Below are 15225 nucleotides of genomic sequence, written 5' to 3' on the forward strand. Positions count from 1 at the left end.
ATTAAATGATCACAGTCTTGGCCTTGATAAATCAAATAGGTTCTTCATCTTTAGCATGAGAAACTGTTAAAATACTGCTTTCATTAGTTTTGGGTACAAACCACCAGATTTTCTTATAGCTATCTTGTCATATCTGTAGGATATTAAGCATTGCTGAATATTCAATGCTTCTTCACATTTGACTTCAGGTGACCACTTTTCTGTCTGCTATGTTTCTTGTCTCTTTGCTTTAGGTCGACAGCTGGGCTCTCGGTGTACTGCTTTACACCCTGGTTTATGGAACCATGCCCTTTGATGGCTTTGATCACAAAAATCTAATCAGGCAGATCAGCAGCGGAGAATACCGTGAGCCAACACAGCCCTCAGGTATCAAAAAGACCTGGCACAGTGAATTAAAATGATATAATAAGGATTTGTTTTTACCTATTTTCTAGTCCTTGGTTTATGGAAGTCTTAGGATAATGGTAAGATAAATGACACAGGGCAGGTGGTTCTCAAATTACTTCCTAATTTCAGCATATTTCATTTAAAAAAGACTGTTGTGGGAAACGCAGAGGATTCTATGTTAGTAGATTTTATTGCTTTCAGGAAACTTTGCCCACCTCTCTTCAGATACATCCAAGACAGCAGAAAGTCTTTTCATTTTTGCAAATGGAATTGGTCGGACAAGCTGTTAAATGATACACAGTAGTGATTCGTATCAGTCCTGGTAACTTTGCACAGCAGCATACATTAAAAAAACCAAGGAAACGATGAATAGCCCTGGAGGAACAAATCATTATCCCAAGAATTTGGTCCCATGTCTACCATCAATAACAATAATTGCATGGCTTCTAGAATCCCAGAGAAGGGGAACCTGTGCTCCTCCAGATGTTGGACTTCCCAGCTAGTGCAGCCAGGGATTTATGGGAGTTTTAGTCAAACATCTGGAGGGCCACAGGTTCTACAGCTTTGTAGTATACAGGAGGTGGCTGATGGAGGTGGCTAATTTTAGACTGACAATTTGACACAGTGGTAGCATTTGACTTGATAATCTGCAGTGTTTATCATGGGTTGAATTGAGAGTTGGGCTAAGAGAGGAGTAAATTGCTTCATTTTTCTGCTGGTTGTAGGATAAAAATCTTCAAGCTTTGAGAACAGTGGAGTTTGCTGAGGTTCTTGAAGCAATGAGTTGTGTTCATAGGTTAGCAACAACAAGAATGAAGTGGACTCAAGAAACCAGACAGAAAAATGTTTTATTTAAAGGAGAGCAGGGATCGTTTTGATTATAAGATCAACTTTTCTGGATCATGTCAAAGGTCCATCAGGTCCAGCTTCCTGCTTCCCACAGTGGTAATCAGGTGCAAGGAAAGTCCATAAGTAGGGTTTGAGGACAATAATTGTTTTCTGTTATTTGTCTGCTTCTGCATATTAAGAGAAAAGACGGCCTCTGTACCTGGAAAAGGAAAGATATCTGAGAATTGATTGCTATATGGAACCTTCTAGTTTAGAGGCAGTCTGTCTCTCAATAAGTTGAAGTTAGAGAGGCCAACAACAGAAAAGGGCTTAATAAATATCCCCCCTCTCTCCAAGAAGTCATTGCATTTCAACAAAAGCTTCCAGAATTCTCCATTCCCTTCCCTCCCCTCCCCATCCATTTCATTATCAATACCCATGTATCCCCGCAAAAGTGGGTGGTATTCAGTGCTAGTCCTACTCAAAACAGACCCATTGGACTTAATAGACAGGGCTATTAGTTCAGAACCAATTAATTTCAGTGGATCCTCTTTTAAGCAGGATTGAACACAACCCAGAATGCATTGGATTGCTAGTCATTCCAGCTGCAAAGGATTTCCCAAGCATTTCAACAGAAGCCTCCAGAATTCTCTCTTCCTCTCCTTGCAAGTCTCCATTCCAAATGGAGAAAAATAGGTTCTCAAGATGCCTTGCTCAAGGGAAGCCTGTGGGTCCTTTCCTTTGCCTTGTGATGAAAAAATGAAATAAAATCGACCCTCTCTCTCCTCCTCTCCCCCCCCTCCACACATACTGATGAAGTATTCAGACTTGAAAGAGCAAACAAACGCATGGTTCTGATTGGTGTAGCCCCTCACCCACCAGCTTGTTTTTTGTGCCTTTGGGCTTGCTTTGCCTCTCAGAGAGAAAAAGCATGACAAAAGAACCTTTAAGAAAGGAAGGGGTGGGGAAAACAAAGGCTTTCCTGTTGGTTTCATTTTTTGTTTGTAGGAAATTTAGGTGGGGGCATAGAAAATTTAGTTGTGTGGAGGCGGGCAAGCCTGGTTATAGGTCTGACAGGAATAGCAAAATACTATCAATAGCAGGTTGGAGAGGCAATCAATAGCAGGTTATCAATAGCAGGTTGGAGAGGCAATCAGAAAGCGGTACCCCAATCTAGAAGAGGGGGAAAGTATAAAAGACAAAGGGGAGGTAGATAGAGGAGGGATGATAAATCTTTATATGTGGTGTTCATTTTCTGTTATTTATTACTTATTATTTATTATGTTACAATTAAATTCTGTTACAATAAACTTTTAGAATAATTTGAACTTTAGAATTTTCTAAAGTTGGAGGTGAACTCTGGGCTTGAATCTTCAAGCAAGGTTGTAGGAAGAATGTTGAGGCCACATTATAAAATGTCTCATGAAATAAAATTCCTATAATATTAATGTCCTCGAGCAAAAGACAGTTTGAGCACTTTAATATTTTGTGTGTTTTGAGAGTTTGGAAACACACAAATATTGCAGCATGAGAAAACTCTCCTCATGTGGAGGGAAATCTTGTTTTGTGTAAACCCTATACAAACAAAGATTAGACAGTTTGCATGACATACTTTACCATTTACACCTTTATTATGGGCATAGTGGTGCACAACAAATCTGCTCGCATGGTTTTTGCATTGGTAGTAGCTCGAAGGAATGGGCAGACCATGGCTCACACAGGATAAAGTTTGCAATTTGCTTGAAGATGGCAATAGGAAGATAAGGAAAGCTCTGCCTGCCCAGAACATTTGGATAATAGTAAACATTTCTGTTACACGAAAAACGTCCTGTCGCACATGTATGAAGGTGAACACGGGTGTGCTGAGAATCTGCCATGCACATTAACCTAGCTGTCACTGAGTTGATAAATCTGTCTTTAGATTTCAGGTGGGGGTTTCTCTATACAAAAAAATTCCCCCCTATAAAAAACTAGACGTCAAGGAGAAGGATTATAGCTTACCGTTCTCTGTGACATCTACTTTTCTCTCTGTGTGTTGCTTGCTTGCTTGTTGTTTGGCTGTCTGGATTCATTCATGTGAGCTCCTGCCTGCAGGCTGAAGTCGTGCAGCCCAGACACAGGTTTATCCTCTCACTGAGAACTAGGCCATAGTGATTCAATAGCCCGTGTATTTCATGAGACGGTAACGCTAATATAGAAAGCTACTCAGATTACTAAAACACAGTGGCAACTTGTATCATGAGTGTTTAGCTAGGGAATATCTGAAGGCAGATAGCTGTCAAAAGAGCTATAACGCTGACCTGTTGCAGTGCTTTGTTGCACTTGTTTCTATGTCATGCTTCCAAATTAGAATTAAAGTTTTAAAAAGTCATGGTAGAATGGTTGAAATTGGTGTTCTTTTTCTGTAGATGCTCGAGGCCTGATCAGGTGGATGCTGATGGTGAATCCTGAGCGCAGAGCAACTATTGAAGACATAGCCAACCACTGGTGGGTTAACTGGGGCTACAAGAGCAGCGTTTGTGACTGTGATGCCCTGCAAGACTCTGAGTCCCCCTTGCTGTCTCGGTTCATAGATTGGCATCATCGTTCTAGCGGCTTGCAGCCAGAGACTGACACCAAAATGAAGTGCCTTTCCAAACCAAAAGGATCTGAAGTCACACTAGAGAGACAGAGATCCCTCAAAAAATCAAAGAAGGAAAATGACATTGCACAGTCTATCCAGGAAGGAGGAGTTGAAAATGCATGCAAGCCAAACTCCAAGAGGCCAAAAGGCATCTTAAAGAAAAGGAGCAACAGTGAACATCGCTCTCATAGTGCAGGATATATAGAAGGAGTAGTCAATCCAGTATTACCCTCCACTTTTAAAATGGAGCAGGAGTTATGCAGGACAGGGATGTCCAGTAAGAACGTTGTGGAGGGGGAGGTAACGGGTAAATACAGCACTAAGCAGTCTTCCTTAATGCCAAAAAAGGGAATCCTTAAGAAGACTCAGCAAAGAGAATCTGGCTACTACTCATCTCCAGAACGGAGCGAATCTTCAGAACTCTTGGACCGTAATGAGGAGGCAGGAAATAGCGATACGTCCCCAGGCATTATTGAAACATTAAGGATAGAGTCTCACAGTCATTCCTACAGGCGCAAAGGTATTTTAAAACATAGTAGCAAGTATTCCACCAGTAGCACGGATTCTGCTTTGATCAGCCCCGACACACCGATGCTGGAAGCCATGGAGGAAGCAATCCTGCCTGGAGATGGATTATCTCGAAGTTATAGCCGCCCTTCCAGCGTGATTAGTGATGACAGCATCCTGTCCAGTGACTCTTTTGACTTGGTGGATTTGCAAGAGAACAGGCTTAGGATAAGGAGCTGTGTGTCTGCTGAAAACTTCCTCCAGATCCAAGATTTCCAAGGACTTCAAAATCGCTCACGGCCACAGTATCTGAAGCGCTATCGGAATCGGACAGGCGATAGCAGTTTTTCTCTGCTTACAGACATGGATGATGTCACTCAGGTCTACAAGAAAGCTCTGGAGATCTGTAACAAACTTAACTAGCAGAGGGAAGATAGCAGGGCTGGAAGGAAAGGGTTTTGGGTACCTTTATGATGGAGTTGGCCCAGTATCAATTTGCTGACAGTGGTAGCGTTATTGAAGTGATGTTGAGCAGACAGACTGAGCAGAAATACTTAAGTTATGTTGAGGAAAAATTCATCTCATGCTCATTATGCAACCTTATAGCTCATTCAGTCAAAATACTACCTAGAATCCAAAGAAGTTACAATAAAGTATGAAGCAGAGACTCTGGAATCTGGCAGACAGAAAAGGATCATATTGCAGTGGCTGTAAGTTGAAGCTAGACAAAATGTAAACTGGAAAAAGGGTACATATATTTATATTAGAGAAGGTAACTAACCACTGGAAAAGCTATAATGCTAAAAGTAAAACAAAACATTTTTTTAAAAAAGAAAGTCAACTGTTAAGTATAAGAAATCATTTGCTGGTAGATTTGTCAATATCTATATGCCCTAAGGAATATGCACATGCAGAAGAGGGCTGCCAGCTGCACGCATAGTTGCCCAGCCTATGATTGACACTGCCAGTTATCATTTGATAGTGTCGCCTGCTGAAATGTGATTAGTAATTTGAGTGGAAGTTATTTGAATTTATAGAAAAGTTAGTCTAGGAAGAGATAGCAATGTAGTAAAAGGATGGAGTGTTGGGAGTGAGGAAGATTTCTTCTTCCAAGCAAAAGAATAATATGAAATAAATTCCATCAGGGGCTCTGGAAATCTGCATAATCACTGTAAGGCTACATAAAATGCCAAGGAAAGACCAGACAAGCACACTGAGAAGTAGCTACTTGCCAGTAGTCTCTCTACATACCTGTGTGTATGTAATGTATGGCTACTGAGAAACTAGAATGAATCAAACAGTATGCAGGCAAGCTTTAATTCATTGAAGATTTTTCAGCAGCAGTCTGGAAATGAGACAATACAGTCTCCCCTCACTAAAGGAATAAGGAATTGTGCATCTATGCACACTTAGGTGAACTATAAAGTTCAACAAAATCATGATACCATAAACTGGTAGAATTTTAGTTGGATGAATTGAGTTTTGTAGTTATAAACTTCAAAGTGTTTCACAGAATTCCAGAGCCCTTGTCAGTATGTAATGCAATGGGGGAATGGTTTATGAGTAGGAAGAAGGTAATAGGAAAGTAGACTTGAGGGATTCAGTTTAAGAATGTGTATGTATTTGGGTTGATGTTTCATAGACAGGGGGGTCAAATCAGAGAAGACAAAAGATTTATTTCCGATGGGTTTAATTTAAATATTGCAGCTAAAGCAGGGGTAGCTAACATGTGGCTCTCCAGGTTTTGTTGGACTCTAGTTCCCCTCCGCCCCAGCCAGCATGGTCAGTAATCAAGGGTGATGTGGGTTATCATGGAGGGACACAGACTAGCCACCCCTGAGTTAAAGGCTTCAACTCCCATAAAGGTACCACTTGGGTCTACTGGATTACGTGAATGTAAGCCTCTTTTTAAATAGGCACTATGTGTTTGACAGGCCTGGGCAATTCAGAAAAGCTTCTGGTCACGGTTATTCCAGTAAGCAGCTCTTAGTTCAAATAGAGTTGCATTACTGTATTAGCTTACAACACCAAATTGTTTGCAGCTTTAAAACAAAGTCAACATGTACACATAACTACAGGAAATAGTCCAAGATTCTTTTCCTGTGTTTAACCAGTGCCAACTTCATGACTTTAGCTGAAAGCAGAAACTATCGTACTCTAACTTGGGGCTCCAAATGTTTCAGGGAACTAGTGCCAAACTGAAGAGATTCCAGAGTAAAAGACAAGAAAATACCTGAGCTGGTGGGAAATGTTTTATATTTCTCATAAGTATGCCTGAACTGCCTATACGTTGTGTAAGAACACTTTCACTTCACATTCAGATGGGTGAATTATTTAGTTCCAGTTTCCTGAAAAGGTTTCCTAATTCTTCAGAACAGCTGTATCTCTCTACAAGCCAATGAACCAAATTAATTAACCGGTCTTGGTCAAAATGTCATTGATTCCTTATAAAATCCATATACCCAGACTTCTACACATGAGAATGGAATCGCTCCCCTTCACCCACCCATCCCTGTGGTTGAGTTAGGATTCTCTGTTTACTATTTGATATATGTCACAGTATGAAGCAAAGGAATATACCTTCTTTGGAATTGCAACTCTAATATTCATGCCATGTGCGATGTACAGCCCACTCCTAAATCATGTTTACTAAGAAGTAAACAAGTCAAGTAATTAAGCATAGAATTACAGCCTTGGAAGGATGCAGAAGTCTAAAAGATTTGCTGTGCCTTCTTTTGAAACAGAGTACTGCAGTAATTTGGATAAAACTTTGTGTTAGCATCAAGATCATGTTTTAATCCAGGGCGTAAGCCTTGCTCCCTTGGCAGCTGTGACTGTTCTCAGTTGACCTAATGGAGTTTTATTTCAGTGGAACAATACTGACTTACAATGCCTGCCCATCTGGCTGAATTAAATGTTTAATTGATGTATGTAGTGAAGAAAAGGGAACTCAGCTGCCCTGGAGAGGAACTAAGAATCACCCGTACATCTGAGCTCTACTTAGCCCACAGGGAGAACTGCGGCCCTCCATATGTTGCTGGATTACAACTCACATCATCCCTTTCCATTGGCCATGCTGTCTGGGGCTGATGGGAGTTGGAGTCCTCCAACATTCAGAGGGCCACTGCCCGAGGCTGTTGCCCAGGCCTGCCGTCTTGTGTACAAATGTGAATGATTGACTGATTGCTGCCAAACTGGAAAATGTTCTGTAGGGACTTACTGGCATGTTACCATTCCTAGAAGAAGCAGAACACTTGACTGCACATTGTTGTTATTATTATTATTATTAGCGTTGTGTATTTTTTCCTTCTTATTTAATTTGGGACTTTTTTGTATTTCAAAGTTGACTTTTTATTTGAATTTGTCTCTTTTAATTTATTGGTCTGAAAGCCATTTCAAGGGTATAATAATATATTTTGGTGTAATTTAATTGGTGCAGCATTATTCTACAGCTCTGGCCAAAATGTTACCTTTAAAAATAATAATTTGTTGTTTTTCTTTTGCTCATTGTTTGGTTTTATCTCTACGAGGCAGGGGAAAAAGCTGGATAATCACCCAAAGTGTTTGTATTTTTAATCTGATACTGTCTTTTTTATTAAATAAAAAGTCAATAAAATGTGAATGGTGTTGATTTCCCCGTCCTTTTAAAGAATCGGCTTTGGGGCATCTATTTAATGACTATTTTACACAGGATTGCAACACTTCCTTACAAAAGGTTCAATGGCGTTGAGTCAGAGCTTTTGTCTTCTAGCTATACTGGGAGATGGTGTGGGTAATTGTTGGAACTTGAATGCTATGAGCAATTTGGCATACTAAAAGATCCAATATTTTCATCTTTATTTAAGGGATATATATCCCATCTTTTGTAGTGAACAGTTCAAAGCAGCTTAGCAAAATAAAATTCTAAACCACCACCAGCAGAGTAAAATAAGAATTAGAATACCAAAAAAATAATAATTTAATAGACTTTCAGTTCCTCATTTGGAGGCAAGCAGTGCTACCGTACTAACAAGAGCCAATCTCATTATCCCATTTGTAGTCAAGGAACATCCTAATATCCTCTGAACGGGCAAAGAAGGAAAGATAGTTTGTATTTTCCTTTTTTAAAAGCTGGATGTGAATGCTTATGTAATCCAAATGCTAATTAGGCAAAAGACTGTTCACCATCTGCTGTGATAAGATGTGTCGTGATTCAAGGAATATTGCTTTTAGCTTGCAGATAGGTTGCCTGGGAGAAGACAAAAATATACATGGACCTCCAATTTATTAAATTCATCACAGTCTACTTTGATAGGCCAAGCATTATCAAGTCTTTGATTCCCAGAAGCCATTTTTTGTGCTTGTTCATATACAATCCAAACAGAAGAATTTCATCAAAAATGTACTTTGTTTAGGTTCTTCCCTACATTATGAACAATGATTTGACAGTAACATTTTTTTAAAGGACTGGAACTACAGAAGTAAAATGCAGTAATTTAAAATAAACCCCCACTTGCCCTACCATTTCAGTTCAAACAGAATGGGCTGAGCTTCTGGACAAGCTTCTAGCTTGGGCTTCAGGTAAGATGGACCACACATTTTTAATACCATGCTCTGGGTTTGCACAAAAGTATTTCCAGAGAGTTTACAGTCCAACCCTATGGATGTTTACTCAGAAATAAATCACACATAATTCAACAGAAGTTCCATAAGCGATTATAAAATGGCTTTAAATGACTCATTCCCATATCTGCTTGTCCCTTGCCTAGAAAGCATGGGTCCCAGTGGTCTTCTGTTTGCTCTACTGCTTCCCCTGTGGAAACCCACTCTTTAGTGCTGAATTGGAGCAAATGACAAGCCGCGCAAAACCTGATTGCCATTTGTTCCGATTCAACAGTAAAGAACGGGTTTCCCAGGGGAAAGCAGTGGGAGAAGCAGAAGTCTGGATGAGCCCTTAGTTTTGAAGTTTGTGGCAGGGCATAATGAAGGAGGCAGTTCCACAGCTATGACTGCATAAAGTGACAGCTTAAACTGATAAGGGTGAATGAGCAATCTAGAGCCAATAACTCAGGCATAGGTTAACTCGGCACTCCAGATGTTTTGGGACTACAACTCCTATCCTCCCTAGTTAACAAGACCAGTGGTCAGGGATGATGGGAGTTGTAGTCCCAAAACATCTGGAGGGCCGAGTTTGCCTATGCCTGCAAAAACTCTTTTCGGTTGCGTCCCATAACTTCCTCCACTGAACTCAAAGCTTATCTTACTTGCTCCTTGGAACAACCAGGTCATGTAAGTTGGACAGAGCCATAGCAACTATAATGTAGCCGAGGACTATAATTTATGCTTCGTGGCCCCCTCAACACCCAGGCTGCTGTGCTACACTGACTCTCATTTGCACCCCGGTCTTAAATATGTTCTCTTAATTTTGGTGAAATTACTTGCCACTGATTAATGCTTAGGATTGCAGATTTCATGGCAAAAAGTATCAAAAATGAGCGCCTCTTCACTTAAGGTGGGTTTCACTGCCTTCAGACAGCTCTGGCATCTGAAAGCTGCACCTGACGTCTATTACATTCATTTTAAGTTGCATGGGGCCTTGTAAAACAAACGAGCCTTTCCCTTACAGCCCCTGTGTCTCTTTTTGGCCACATTCCTCATTTTTAATTTGGGCTTAGCAACCTTTAATCACATTTGGCCTGACACACTTCATTATAATTTTTTTTTGAAAGGCAGCCCATTGTGTGTTCTAGCAGCACGCACCACTCTCGTCTCCGTGTGAGTCTCTGGCTGTGGTGACGACAGAAAATTACAGAATGTAAATTCAAAAATGCACTCAGTGTATTTCGTGCAGAGTGGGATACTGCTTATTAACGCAGCAGGGACTCTGGGCCTCTACAAACCAATAGCTATGTCTGGGAGGGGACAGTGCTTATTAACACAGCAGGAAGACAAGACTTCGCTCTGCTGCCTGCCTAAATGCTGACAAGAGAGGCGGACGAGCATCCGGAAACCTCGTTCTCCTGCATGTAAAAATAGAATCTCCTTGCCACACACATACATTCTTTTTGCAAATGGCAGGAGACAAAAAGTAATGAAACTCTCTGCACATAGCAATTGCAGAAAACTCAGTACAAAGAAAGAGTGAGCTAATGTCAAATTATTGAAAATACCTTGAACTCAGGCTCGGGGGGGATCCACCCTTGGGACAAAATGGAGGAAGGGAGCTACTGTGACGCCGCCTGCTAAACTGGGGAAAGACTTAGGGCGATTTAGAATGTCCCTTTGTTTGGCATGCATTATTTGTTAATGCTGTATAGACATGAGAAGTGAGCCATTTTAAAATTGAATTGACATTCAATCCAGTCTAGCTTTTACATATTTATTGTCCTGAGAAACTGGAGAAAACAGCTACAAATCGAAGAGTTATGTGTCAACACAGGAAACTGTATTGGCTACACTGACTTAGCAATGGCTGTCCATAGTTTCCGAAACAATTCTTTCCCAGTCCTACCAAGAGTTGTGAAGATCAGGGGAAAATGGGGGAAAACCCTCCTGTTCCCATCAATTTTTCCAATCTTTCCTCCCCCACCAGGTCTTGGCATCTCTAGTCCTATCTAGAGATACCACCAGGGATAACTTTTGCCTGGAAAGCAGTTCATAGCTGTCAATTTTAAGGGAAAATTCCCTTATGCTGAATAGGCTTCCTCGGGAGAAAAGGGAAAACTTGACAGCTATGAAGCAGTTGCTCTACCACTGAACTACTGTCCTTCCCCATGCAATACAGTCATACCTTGGTTTAAGTACGCCTCGGTTTCAGTATGGAAAGTTCACTTCATATGCTTCAGGTTAAGTACGGACCAATTACACTCATACCTCGGGTTAAGTACGCTTCAGGTTGAGTACTCCACAGACCGTCTGGAATGGATTAATCCACTTTCCATTACTTTCAATGGGAAAGTTCGCTTCAGGTTAAGTACGCTTCAGGTTAAGTACAGACTTCCGGAACCAATTGTGTTTGTAAACCGAGGTACCACTGTAGTTTTTACTTATAACTACACTACTCCTGTCCTTTCTGCCAACAAATACTGGCTATATGGAAGACTTCACTCTTCACAAGTCACATTTTATACAGTAAAAGAGCAGAACTTTGTTCCAAAATGGGGACCACAGTTGGTTGATTTAACTTTGGAATGGTTTTCTATAATGCAATAAATATACCCAAGATAGGATAGCTGTGTGATGGGAGGACCTTAGGGAGCTGCTGTATCGGGCAGACTATGGGTCCATCTCACCTGATATTGTCCATTCTGACTAGCATTGGCTTTCATGGTTTCAGGTAGAGGTACCCATCAGCTAATCTTCCCACAATGCCTCAGAGTTTCAATGTAGCATTGCTCCAATATGATGCTCCGCCGGGGCTTAAATTGCATTGTGGGGAAATTAAAATGGCAGCTGCCATTGCCTGGAGAAGACAAACAGTGACACTGAGAGCAGCTCCAGGTCTAAACAGATGTGACCTGGGGTCAGCTGGGGTCCTGGGGACATTTGGGGTCAGCTATAGGCTCTTCTGGAGACCCTTGGCAGCTGCCCAACAATGCCAGTCCCTGATGCTGAGCCTAGCTGTAGATCTACCAGGTTATCATCAGGAACACAGAACTGAATTGTGAACTTGGTGACAAATCCATGCAACTGAACAGCATATGCTTCCAATGGGTATGTGTGCATGCATGTGTGTATTACACTTTTACCACAAACCTACAGTCCTTTTGAAATATGGTGCCCTTTCTCACCCCACACCCCAAAGAAGCTGGGTAGTTTTTGTGTGGGAGGCCACTGAGATTCCTAGGCCATCGCCCACAGAGATGCAATTCCCAGAAGGCAGAATGGTAGGGTGGGTGCCTGTAAATTACCTTGTTGGTTTCTTCCAAGGCAAATATCCTCTAAAAAGAAAGGTGGACTGACCACCAAGATTGTGCTTACCTTAAGCTGATCAGCTTTGCAATGAATATACCCAAGGCTTACATTGTGCAATTACTTTAATTAATGACTAAATCTTGTTAGTTAAATAGCTCAGAGCTGCTCAGTGCATCCCACTAATTTCCACAAAGCTAGCATTTTGCAAGTTGGGCTGCCGTTTGGTTCCTTCTCTGGAATAACCAGAGAGAGAGAGAGAAAGAAAGAAGCTGTGGTGATTCTTCAATTAGGTCATCCATTGCAAAGGTCACTAAATGTCTTAACCTTTCCCCATAGAAGTATCTACAGCTGCATAGACTTGCATATGAAATAGAAAGCTTTTGTTTGGATCCAGTGGAGCAAAAGCAAACGATTGTTCAAAGGTCATCTCAGTTTGCTTTGGTAGTTGGAGCGGGGTGAATTGGAAGAAGAAAAACCCACCAAACACCCCCTGCCCCACATATTTTTTTAGATGTTATTGCAGACAGTGCTTTCAAAGACAGGCAGAGTTTAGGTGTTTTTTTTGTGGGGAATCTTAACCAGTTATCAAACAACATTTTCAAAAGTGGCTTCCTAGAGTAGATGCACTCATTAGTATTTTGGTATCTCGAACAAAAAACGTATTTATATGCATGTGTGCCCTTCCACCTGCCCCGAACCTGGGGTTCCCAAGTCTCAGCTTAGACCCCTCACCCTTTAGATCCTGGCAAGCTTTTCTAAATTTCCTATTCCCTCAGCCACACCATCTGCCCCCTGCTGCGATTCATGACCTCTTCCTTCCCTTCAATGCCTGTCAGTGAATGCAGCTAAGGCGCTGCTCTCATTCAGTTGTCCATGGCTGGCCTCTTGTAGTTTGCTTTGCTGCTGGTGCTCCTCTGTTGGTGTCGATGAGTTTTCTCTTCCTCATCAGGTATTTCCTGTGCCTGTGGGGCATCCGAAATACATAAACAAATGCAACACCCAGAAAAGGATGCGGAGCATGCCATTTTATTCTTCTAGAGATTTTATCTCTTGCTAGAGACAAGGTGAGAGCTGTTTCCTAGTTCTGCTGGATCTCTCAGCGGCTTTTGACACCATCGACCATAACATCCTTCTGGACCATCTAGAGGGGTTGGGAGCTGGGGGCACTGTCATACAGTGGTTCCGCTCCTTCCTCCTGGGCCGCATTCAGAAAGTGGTGGTGGGGGATGAGTGTTCAGACCCCTGGGCTCTCACTTGTGGGGTGCCTCTGGGTTCTGTCCTCTCCCCCATGCTTTTTAACATCTACATGCAGCCGCTGGGAGAGATCATCATGGGGTTTGGGCTGGGTGTTCATCAGTATGCGGATGATACCCAGCTCTACCTCTCTTTTAAATCAGAACCAGTGAAGGCAGTGAAGGTCCTGTGTGAGTGCCTGGAGGCGGTTGGAGGATGGATGGCGGCTAACAGATTGAGGTTGAATCCTGACAAGACAGAAGTACTGTTTGTGGGGGACAGGAGGTGGGCAGGTGTGGAGGACTCCCTGGTTCTGAATGGGGTAACTGTGCCCCTGAAAGACCAAGTGCGCAGCTTGGGAGTCATTTTGGACTCACAGCTGTCCATGGAGGCGCAGGTCAATTCTGTGTCCAGGGCAGCTGTCTATCAGCTCCATCTGGTACGCAGGCTGAGACCTTACCTGCCTGCAGACTGTTTCGCCAGAGTGGTGCATGCTCTAGTTATCTCCCACTTGGACTACTGCAATGCGCTCTACGTGGGGCTACCTTTGAAGGTGACTCGGAAACTACAACTAATCCAGAATGCGGCAGCTAGACTGGTGACTGGGAGCGGCCGCCGAGACCACATAACACTGGTCTTGAAAGATCTACATTGGCTCCCAGTACGTTTCCGAGCACAATTCACAGTGTTGGTGCTGACCTTTAAAGCCCTAAATGCCCTTGGTCCAGTATACCTGAAGGAGCGTCTCCACCTCCATCATTCTGCCCGGACACTGAGGTCCAGCACCGAGGGCCTTCTGGTGGTTCCCTCGTTGCGAGAAGCCAAGTTGCAGGGAACTAGGCAGAGGGCCTTCTTGGTGGTGGTGTCTGCCCTGTGGAACGCCCTCCCAACAGATGTCAAAAAGGAAAACAACTACCAGACTTTTAGAAGACATCTGAAGGCAGCCCTGTTCAGGGAGGCTTTTAATGTTTAATAGATTATTGTGTTGTATTTTTCTGTTGGAAGCCGCCCAGAGTGGCTGGGGAGACCCGGCCAGATGGGCGGGGTATAAATAATAAATTATTATTATTATTATTATTATTATTATTATTATTATTCTAAGTTTTAGAAGTTTAATATTAAATATATATCAAATTCAGAATTTCTGGTTACATCCATTAACTCGACTGAGAAAAATTGATTCATCAATTAAAAGTCAAGAAAGTATCTTTAACTTGTTCCCTAAAATGGTACCTTACACCTCTGGGATGTAACCGGATCAATCCATCCTCCTCTCTGTTGGAGGGGATGCTATGTATCATATGTAGTGGACTTGGGATAGAATAGAGGAATTTTGGAATATAATATTTAGAGAAATACAGTAAGTCTTATAATACAACTAACAGTTCAAAGCTCACCACAGTTAGCTATGTTGAACATTTTCCGTGAGAACCAGAAGGAGATTCTGACTAAACGTATGGAAAAACTCTCAGACAGTAAGAGCTGTTTGACAGTAGAACGGTCTCCCTTGGAGGTTGTGGACTCTCCTTTCTTGGAGGTTTTTAAGCAGAGGTTAGATGGCTGTCTGTCATGGATGCTTTAACTGAGATATCTGTATTGCAGGGGGTTGAACTAGATGACCCTTGGGTCCCTCCCAACTCTAAGATTCTATGATTCTATGACTTACAGCAGGGGTAAGCAATCTTTTTCAGCCTTGGGCCAGTCCACTGTCCCTCAGACCATGTGGTGGGCTGGACTATATTCTGAAAAAAATA

General features: G+C 42.1%; 1 protein-coding gene across 1 annotated transcript in view; it reads left to right on the forward strand.

Annotated features, from left to right (window-relative positions):
- Window positions 1-7967, forward strand: part of NUAK1 (NUAK family kinase 1) — a 50313-nt gene extending 42346 nt beyond the window's left edge. The window contains exons 6-7 of the mRNA XM_035126913.3: window positions 234-366; window positions 3624-7967. Of these exons, the coding sequence (XP_034982804.2) occupies window positions 234-366; window positions 3624-4768 (1278 nt within the window). The 3' untranslated portion in view covers window positions 4769-7967. The remainder of the gene's footprint in view (window positions 1-233; window positions 367-3623) is intronic.
- The last annotated feature ends 7258 nt before the right edge of the window (window positions 7968-15225 follow it).

Source organism: Zootoca vivipara, chromosome 9, assembly GCF_965207765.1.
Source record: "Zootoca vivipara chromosome 9, rZooViv2.hap1.1, whole genome shotgun sequence".
NCBI classification, from domain to species: domain Eukaryota; kingdom Metazoa; phylum Chordata; class Lepidosauria; order Squamata; family Lacertidae; genus Zootoca; species Zootoca vivipara.